At 52.8% G+C, this 9598-nt stretch overlaps 1 protein-coding gene and 1 long non-coding RNA gene across 3 annotated transcripts in view; both read left to right on the top strand.

Moving 5' to 3' along the window:
• The first annotated feature begins 1752 nt into the window (after positions 1-1752).
• The window catches only part of DCUN1D2 (defective in cullin neddylation 1 domain containing 2), a 24704-nt gene continuing 16858 nt past the window's right edge, over positions 1753-9598 (top strand). Inside the window, exons 1-2 of one of the 2 annotated variants that reach the window (XM_006159664.3) lie at positions 1753-2175; positions 6392-6560. In XM_006159664.3, coding sequence (XP_006159726.2) covers positions 1818-2175; positions 6392-6560 — 527 coding nt within the window. In that variant the 5' untranslated portion in view covers positions 1753-1817. The remainder of the gene's footprint in view (positions 2176-6391; positions 6561-9598) is intronic. The other variant, XM_027776214.1, reaches the window with a different exon arrangement.
• Positions 6767-7725, top strand: LOC114009857 (uncharacterized). Its single transcript, XR_003551254.1, has 2 exons — positions 6767-7200; positions 7610-7725. It is a non-coding gene; the product is annotated as an uncharacterized LOC114009857 (long non-coding RNA).

The raw sequence follows: 9598 nt of genomic DNA, 5'->3' as shown, positions 1-9598 counted from the left end.
GGGTGTGTGCTGCTGCTGTGAGCCCGTGGAGCGGGCCTGTGTGGCAGCTGGGAGCCCGTCGGCCGTTGCGTCTTTTATTTATTATTTTTTTAAATTATTTTTGCTGTAAGATGTGTGCACTCGCCAGAGAGACAGAGACAGAAAACTAGAGACCACCCCCCGGGGGGTAGCCACACCACGATCCCTTCTCCTCTCGGGATCTTGGGCACGCGTTTGTGAGTTGTAAGCCAGCAGGTCTGGGACTAGAACTGACCTACGTGGGCGTCCAGCGACGGAACCCTCCCATCTGCTAGCCCCCGTTGCACCTTAGAGCCACTCCCTGGCTGAGCCTGTCTCCCCCCTTATGTGGCAGCTGGGAAGTCCGGGCCTGCTTTCCTCCACTCCCAGCTGGCGACTGGAGGGTGTGTGTGTCTGCCCCCTCGTAGCCGGGTCTCCTTCCTGCTCTGTGCCTCTCAGTCTCTGCGTCTGCACGCCTCTGTGAGCTGCCACGCACTGCTTCTGTGAGCTGCCGCATCTTCACATGGTCAGGGTCGCGCCCGAGTCCTCTTGCTGTGTAAGGCGTCTGTAGGCATCACCCCTGCAGCCGTGAATTGCAATCGATGTTGGTCTACGGAACGCTGACCTGCCGTCTCACGAGGTGGTGCCACGGCGTCCCCTCAGAGAAGTGGGGACGGAGCTGCCCTGCGGGGAGGGGAGGCAGGCCTGGTCTCGTGGCGCTATGTATAGGACAGTTACTCAGCAGCCGGCCTGGCCCGCCCCGCTCCCCATTCTATTCCTGTCCCGGGTACACACACTCCTGTGGCTGCGGTGGCCATGTTGGTTTGTCATGGCAGGCGTCTTGTGCAGGGACTCAGGGAAGTCACCTTGGACAGTGCTGGTTAGCGCGTGCATCTCAGCAGCGAGGTTCTGCTCTCACAAACAGGAGAGACGCAAGGCCGGGATGTTTCCACGCCCACTCCCCGGTCCCCTGGAGCCCAAGCTTGCAGCCCTGGGATGCAGCAGGTCCGGCTGGGTCTTCAGTGCTAGCTGCGTGACACAGGACATGTCGCCTTGGGAATTTGGGGGAGATACTGCTACACTTCACACAGAGCAAACAGCCACGTCCCACTGTGCTTAGTATAAAATGTCGATTCTCAGGACCTGCAGGAGGGCGTGGTGCTTAAGGCACTGGTCTCCCACATGACCAGCCGTGGTCCAAGTCCTGGACCTGATGGCTTGAAGATCATACTGGGGGCCCAGCAGGTGCCTTAGTTGTTAATGCACTGGACTCCCATGGAGTCATGGTTCAAGTCCCGGACTCAGCAGTTTGAAGCTATTACCGGGAGCATGTGCATGTGTGCCCAGAATCCCAAGAGGAGCAGAGATTGTGGCGTGGCCATCCCCCCTGGGGCGTGATTTCTCACTTTCCCTCTCCGGAGTGCATGCACCCTAGGGCAAAACCTTAAATAAAAGAAAAAAGTTGGCTCCTGTAGATTTTGAAGATTGGACGTGTGTGTGTTGCTGCTGCTTCAATTTTCAAAAGACTGTGATTTTTTTTTTTTTTTGAGAGGTTTTCGCTATAGGGCGCGTGTGCTCGCCAGACAGACAGAGAAAGACATAGAGACAGAAAGTGAGAAATCACCCCCCAGGGGGGATGGTCATGCTGCAATACCTTCTCCTCCATTCTCCTCTCGGGATCTTGGGCACGCACGCACACGTGCCCGGCGTGAGTTTAAGCCACCGGGTCCGGGACGCAAACCGCGGTCGACTAAGTGGGAGTCCAGCGACATAGCCATTACGCTAACTGCTGGTTCCCAAGACTGTGATCTTTTTAACGGATGAGGACTGAGGCTTTGCCTCCTGTGATTCCAAAGCGGGATTTCCTGGCCCAGCCAGGACACAGTCCCGCTGAGCCGATGGTGGGGAGGAGAGGTTCAGGCCAGCCATGCCTCAGCACTCCTCGCTTCCTCTCTCCAAAGCACAAGCTCAAGTCAGCCCAGAAGGACAAGGTGCGCCAGTTCATGGCCTGCACACAGGCGGGCGAGGGGGCGGCCATCTCCTGCCTGACGCAGAGCGGCTGGAAACTGGACGAGGCCACCAACAGCTTCTTCCAGAACCCAGATGTGGCCCACAGGGAGCCCGTGCAGGATGTCGTGGACAGGAGGAAGCTGGAGCAGCTGTACAGCAGGTACAGAGGTACGGCAGGGCGGGGGGCAGAGGGAGCAGGGGCGCCCCTACAGCAGGTGCAGAGGTGCGGGGCGGGGGAGCGGGGGCAGCCGGGGCAGCCGTGCAGCAGGTGCAGAGGTGCGGGGCGGGGGAGCGGGGGCAGCCGGGGCAGCCGTGCAGCAGGTGCAGAGGTGCGGGGCGGGGGAGCGGGGGCAGCCGGGGCAGCCGTGCAGCAGGTGCAGAGGTGCGGGGCGGGGGAGCGGGGGCAGCCGGGGCAGCCGTGCAGCAGGTGCAGAGGTGCGGGGCGGGGGAGCGGGGGCAGCCGGGGCAGCCGTGCAGCAGGTGCAGAGGTGCGGGGCGGGGGAGCGGGGGCAGCCGGGGCAGCCGTGCAGCAGGTGCAGAGGTGCGGGGCGGGGGAGCGGGGGCAGCCGGGGCAGCCGTGCAGCAGGTGCAGAGGTGCGGGGCGGGGGAGCGGGGGCAGCCGGGGCAGCCGTGCAGCAGGTGCAGAGGTGCGGGGCGGGGGAGCGGGGGCAGCCGGGGCAGCCGTGCAGCAGGTGCAGAGGTGCGGGGCGGGGGAGCGGGGGCAGCCGGGGCAGCCGGGCAGCAGGTGCAGCGGGGCAGGGCAGGGGGAGCCGGAAAGAGAGGGGCAGTGAAAAATCACCTCCCAGGAGGGATGGCGATGGCACAGTCCTATCTCCGTTCCCCTGTCCGGATTTTGGACATGCACACACACTTGCCAGTGTGAATTTTAAGCCACCAGATCCAAACTCGAACTGTGGTCGGCCCTGTGGGAGTCCAGCACCCTAACCACCACGCTGGTCCCTATGACGGCAGTTCTGAAGTGAGATCAGGCGTCACCCGAGTCCGCTCAGCCTTCAGGGCTGTCCCGGGCCAGGGCCAGGAGAGGCTGCGGCACTCCAAGGCTGACTCGCTTGCCTTCTCTTTGCAGCGGGTTTAAGGCTCCACTTCCCAGAACTTCAATACACAGTGACAAAACCAGTCCCTCATTTTAAATAGGCGTAGCACAAATAGACTAATTTACATAGTTTGTTTGTTTATTCGTGTGTGTGTGTGTGTGTGTGTGTGTGTGTGTGTTTAGAGAGGTTTTTGCTATAGGATGCGTGCGCTCCCCAGAGAGACAAAGCGAGAAATCATCCCCGGGGGGATGGCCACACCACAATCTCTTCTCCAGTCTCCTCTTGGTATCTTGGGCGTGCATGCACACGTGCCTGGCATGAGTTTTAAGCCACTGGATCTGGGACTTGAACCATGATCAACTACATGGAAGTCCAGTGACATAATCGTTATTCCATCTGCTGGTCTCAGGTTAATTTACATTTTAAATTCTTGTTTATTTTCAATTGAGAATACCACATGATACTTTCATCTTTGTTTAGATCGAAAAACACATTGGAAATTGTATTCTTTTCATCTTGGTTCAGAAACACTCTGTTTAAAAATTAACACAATATAAAAGCATTCCAGATGTGTACTTACAGTTCTCAAAACGTGAGGCACCTATCTAAGCATCGGTGCGCGCTGGGCCTGCAGGGAGCGCCGCGATTGCACAGGTCCTCACGTCACCCAGTCACGCACTGTGTAATGACGCCGTGAGCCGGCACGCTCCAGCTTAGTTCCCTCTCCTCGTCGCTCTGTAACTTTATCCCTGCATTTTCAGTCATTTAAGTGGAGGCATGGTGTAATCATTGTGGGGGCCGAAAATAGAGAACAGGAACCAGCAGTTGGCCTAATGGCTATGTCACTAGACTCCCATGCAGTCAACCACAGTTCACACCTGGGGCATGTGTGTTTGTGCCCAAGATCCCGAGAGGAGAATGTTGAAGGGATTGCGGCGTGGCCTTCCCCCCGGGGGGTGATTTCTCGCTTTCTGTCTCTCTGCCTCTGTCTGTCTGGCGAGCGTGCACGCCTTACAGCAAAAACCTCTCCAAACAAACCGACGGACAGACTAGAGAGCAAAGCGGGTCAGCAGGTGATACGGCAGCTACATTGCCAGGCTCGCACATGGCCCACCACGGTTCAAGCTCCAGACCCGGTGGCTGGAAAAAATCACACTGGGCACGTGTGTGTACATGCCAAGGTCCCAGGAGAATGTTGAAGGGATTGCGGAGTGGCCGTCCCTTCCAGGGGTGATTTCTCGCTTTCCCGTTCTCTGTCCGTGTCCCTCCCCCACTTCCCCTCCCCCAGCAAACGCATGCCCCCTAAGGCATAAACCTCTAAAAAAAACCACAACAAAATAGAGTACAAATACTTTAGACAGATGTGACCTCGGTTTTTAGGGCCACATTTACAAGTGAACGCACACGTCCAGGATGACTCATAGCACTCAACCTCGGTGCAGATGGTCCACCAAGCGTCACGGTGCGGGTCTGGGAGACAGGACCTTTGTCCCACAGGCCACGGTGCGGTGGTTTCTCAGCATTAGAGGACAGGGCCAGAGGGCTCCACGTAATGTGTGTCACCATCTTTGATAACGACATGTATGTGGGTAATGAAGCGTGTGCTTCTTGATTATGACCAAGTTCAATTTCATGTGAAGGGAAAGAAAAGCTTTTTGCACGTAATCCTTTCTTCCTTTTAGGTTTTTGCCATAAGGGTGTGTGCTCACCGGGCTACAGCAGAGAGAGTGGAAGAGTGAGAGACTAGCCCCTGGTGGGTGGCCACGCCGCAGCCCCTTCTCCATCCCCCTCTCGGCTGCGTGCGCGCACACAAACATGCCCAGCGTGTATTTCTTTCTTTCATATTTTTTTAAGGTTTTGCCCTAGGGCGTGTGCTTTGCCAGAGAAAGACAGTGATAGGGAAAGTGAGGCATCAGTCCCCAAGGGGGGATGGCCATGCTGCAGTTCCTTCTCTTCCTGGGATTTTGGTTCTGCACACATAAGCATCTAGCGTGATTTTCGAGCCACCAAGTCCGGGACTCAAACCGCATACAGCCCTGTGGGAATGCAGCAGCTACACCACCGTACCTGCTGGCCCGGTCTTTACTTGTGCACTTGGAGCTGCAGGTTTTCTGTTTGCAGACAACAGAATGTGCACTTGACAGTGGGGTCACCATCTGAAATCACACAGAGTCTGAAATCACTAAACCTAGCTTGGTGAGGTCTTGCGAGACCCTTTAATAGTGTTTTCTGTTGGAGTTTCTGACAGACAACTGCCAAGTTCTCATTCTTTTTATTTTTTATGGTGGGGGGTATAGAGGGTTTTGCTATAGGGCACGTGCGCTCGTCAGAAAGATAGAGACAGAGAGACAGAAAGTGAGAAATCACCTCCCGGGGGGAAGGCCGTGCCGCAATCCCTCCTCCTCCATTCTCCTCTGGATCTTGGGCACGCACGCACATGCACCTGGTGTGATTTTAAGCCACCCGGTCTGGGACTCGAACCACAGTCAACTACGTGGGAGTCCAGTGACATAGCCATTATGCCAACTGCTAGTCCCCCCAAGTTCTCACTCTTATAAATGGAACATGGCAGGCAACCTGCACTGCAAGGCTGTCAGGTGTGGGTGCCTGAATTAAGTGATTGGGGACATGACACCTGTGTGGTGTCCTTAGAGCCGGCCCGTGAAATACCTTAACAAGCAAACGTCAATAGTTCCTCTACTTTGGTGAGTCATGACAAGCTCAAGTGTTAGAGGCACTTCCTGACCACAGTAACTGTTGTAGCGGTTTGCCTTTGAGTCCTCTGAAATTCTGTAGGTTGGATTGTATTTCACTTTAGGGGGACTGAAGTGTTTCTGGATGAAGTCCCTGATCCGCCCCCCCAAACCTCAGAAACCCAGCTTTAAAGTGTCCGTGATCCACCCCCAAACCTCAGAAACCCAGGCTTAAAGTGGCGCTTATTAGGGCAGCAGACGGCATGAGGTCCGGCCAGTGGGGCCCTGTGTGGCAGACTACAGCCCAGGGGCTGGACCCAGCACCCTGGAAGACACGGCAGACACCATGCGAGGGCGCCTGACGTCTGGAGAGGGAGTGGAGGAGAAGGGCTGCAGCACGGCCATCCCTCCTGCGGGTGCGTCTGGGCTTTGTCTGTCTTTATCTCTGGCCAGTGCCCACGGCCTGTAGCAAGCTTTTCTGATAGGGCTTGCTTGCTGCTCGCTCTCTTCTGCATACCACAGACAGCTGGGCACGTTGGGCACGTTGGTCGGTGCAATAGAGCAGTGCCGTGATTCGAACCACTCATCAGACTTCTTTGGAATACTGTGACTTCTTCTTCCCGATTTTAACTACAGACCCACAAGACGAAAACAAAATTGGAATTGATGGGATTCAACAGTTTTGTGATGACTTAAGCCTAGACCCTGCCAGCCTCAGCGTTTTGGTGATAGCGTGGAAATTCAGGGCAGCAACTCAGTGTGAATTCAGCAAACAGGAGTTTGTAGACGGCATGACAGAGCTGGGGTAAGTCATTTCTAGTATGAATTTGTGGAAAAGAAGACATTTTTTGCATTATTTATTTATTGTAAGAATTATTTTTATTTAAATATACGTAATTATTTATTTGACCAGAGAGGGGCAGAGTGAGAGAGAGGGGGAAAGCGAGAAAGCAAGCCGTCAGACCCTGGAAGACACGGCAGACACCGTGCGAGGGCGCCTGACGTCTGGAGAGGGAGTGGAGGAGAAGGGCTGCAGCACGGCCATCCCTCCTGCGGGTGCGTCTGGGCTTTGTCTGTCTTTATCTCTGGCCAGTGCCCACGGCCTGTAGCAAGCTTTTCTGATAGGGCTTGCTTGCTGCTCGCTCTCTTCTGCATACCACAGACAGCTGGGCACGTTGGGCACGTTGGTCGGTGCAATAGAGCAGTGCCGTGATTCGAACCACTCATCAGACTTCTTTGGAATACTGTGACTTCTTCTTCCCGATTTTAACTACAGACCCACAAGACGAAAACAAAATTGGAATTGATGGGATTCAACAGTTTTGTGATGACTTAAGCCTAGACCCTGCCAGCCTCAGCGTTTTGGTGATAGCGTGGAAATTCAGGGCAGCAACTCAGTGTGAATTCAGCAAACAGGAGTTTGTAGACGGCATGACAGAGCTGGGGTAAGTCATTTCTAGTATGAATTTGTGGAAAAGAAGACATTTTTTGCATTATTTATTTATTGTAAGAATTATTTTTATTTAAATATACGTAATTATTTATTTGACCAGAGAGGGGCAGAGTGAGAGAGAGGGGGAAAGCGAGAAAGCAAGCCGTCAGGCCTGGGACTTGAACCACAGTCGGCCATGTGCACACCAGCGCCCTGAGCCACCAGCCAGCTGCCGCCCCCAGCATTATTTATTGTACGGCAAGCTGTGAATAGTATTTCCTACTTACGTTCTTTGTATAGCTTACAGATTTTTTCTGTATTTGCTTGGTTTCCTTTGCGATTACAATTTAAAGTCTTATTTACTGTTTTTATTCACATTGATTACTTTTGTAATTCATTTTCTTCTTTGTTTTTCCTTTCAGTTTTGAATTGACAGTAAATACTGACATGGTTTTTTCTACCATTTAGTTTGAGATGTATACACCATATGCTAAGTCTTCACTGACTGTGTTGTCGTGTTAAACATGGAGAAATGTCATTTGTCTGTCGCTTGTAACATTTCTCTATTCTACCAACAGGGCTGGGTAAAAGCATCATTAATAACTTACGATGTCTCTCCCTTCCCAGAAAAGCCGTGGAATAAATGAAAGCACCTAGTGTGTGCTGCCTTAAATAAGTAACCTGCTGGGCCTTTGGAGCAGCTCTGTCCACTCAGGCCTGCTCCTACCTCTGGAGTTTACTTTCACTTTTACTTAATAAATGACCTTTTTCTTACCAAAAATAAATAAATAAAGTAAGCTTACTGAAATGCTTCATGAGGTGGTGTGAAAGCCGACTGGTGTAACTTGCTGATAGTTCTGGTTTTCAGATAGTTGAATGTTGACAGCTTGACTAGCTTATTTTTAGCTGCTGAGAAGAGATTAGAACCTTCTGGTAAACATGTTCTCAAAGCACACACTTGGAGCAGTCGGGGAGAGACATAGAGCCCATGTTCTGCAACACGATGCCTCTGCTCTGCGTGTTGGCCTTGGCTGTTCAGATGGAGAGCTCTCCAACCTTACCACGTTCCTGGTGGTTGTATGAGAACACACGTAGCACACACTCCTTCACGTCCTCCCAGAGCGTTCTAGGGAACTCCGTGCCTCCAGTCTGGAGTACACATAACGGACGCACACTCAAGTGAGAGCCACGTAGTGGTCAAAGGTTTGTTTCACCAAGAAGGCGATCGAACGTGTCCTTGCGCCTACGACTGTCCCAGTGGTTTTACATGTCCATGCACCTACTGACATGTCCCAGTGGTTTTACGTGTCCGTGCACCTACGACTGTCCCAGTGGTTTTACATGTCAGTGTCTGTGCGCCTACTGACATGTCCCAGTGGTTTTACATGTCCATGCACCTACTGACATGTCCCAGTGGTTTTACGTGTCCGTGCGCCTACGACTGTCCCAGTGGTTTTACGTGTCCATGTCTGTGCGCCTACTGACGTGTCCCAGTGGTTTTACGTGTCCATGCACCTTCTGACGTGTCCCAGTGGTTTTGTGTCCATGTCTGTGCGCCTACTGATGTGTCACAGTGGTTTTACGTGTCCATGTCTGTGCACCTACTAACGTGTCCCAGTGGTTTTACGTGTCCATGTCTGTGCACCTGCTGACGTGTTCCAGTGGTTTTACGTGTCCATGTCTGTGCGCCTACTGACGTGTCCCGTGGTTTTATGTGTCCCTGCACTTACCGACTTGTTCCAATAGTTTCCATGTGTTTGTGCACCTACCAATGTGTTTCAGGATATTAAAAGCAAAAATAAACAAAGGAAAAGAAGCAAACCTCCAGAGTGAAGAATGCTCACACGTGTTTTAGGACCTGACAGAACAGCTGGATGAGCAGGAGGAGGTACGAGACTGGAGCCGTACAGATGGCCCGACAGCTGTATTCTGAACAGTATCTCCGACGGCGAAGCATACATGTTCATTTTCAAAGACACACAGAGTGTTATTAAAAGGGGTCATGAACCAGACCAGCACGTGTCAAAGGATTGGAATGATGCAGAGTATGTCTGCAGACCATGAACAGTGGGCTAGCATTCGACTAGCAGTGTAACAAGAGGATCATTAGATAGGTTAAAGTATGTGTGGACATTGTACACCTCTGGATAACTCTTTGAGTGAAAAAGAAATGACCAAGGAAATTAGAAGATATTTTGAGTGATCAAAAGATACTACGGGGACCAACAGATGGCATAGCAGTTATATTGCTAGACTTCCACATGGCTGACTGTGATTTGAGTCCTGGACCTGGTAGTTGAGAATCATGCTGGGCACGTGTATGCACGTGCCCAAGATCCTAGGAGGAAAATGAGAGGAGAAGGGATTGCAGTGTACCCATCCCCTCTGGGGAGTGCTTTTTCTCTTTCCCC

The sequence above is a fragment of the Tupaia chinensis genome, unplaced genomic scaffold (assembly GCF_000334495.1).
Source record: "Tupaia chinensis unplaced genomic scaffold, TupChi_1.0 Scaffold000644_1, whole genome shotgun sequence".
NCBI lineage: Eukaryota > Metazoa > Chordata > Mammalia > Scandentia > Tupaiidae > Tupaia > Tupaia belangeri.
Note: the sequence above shows the minus strand (reverse complement) of the source record. Positions and strands in the feature narration are given on the sequence as shown.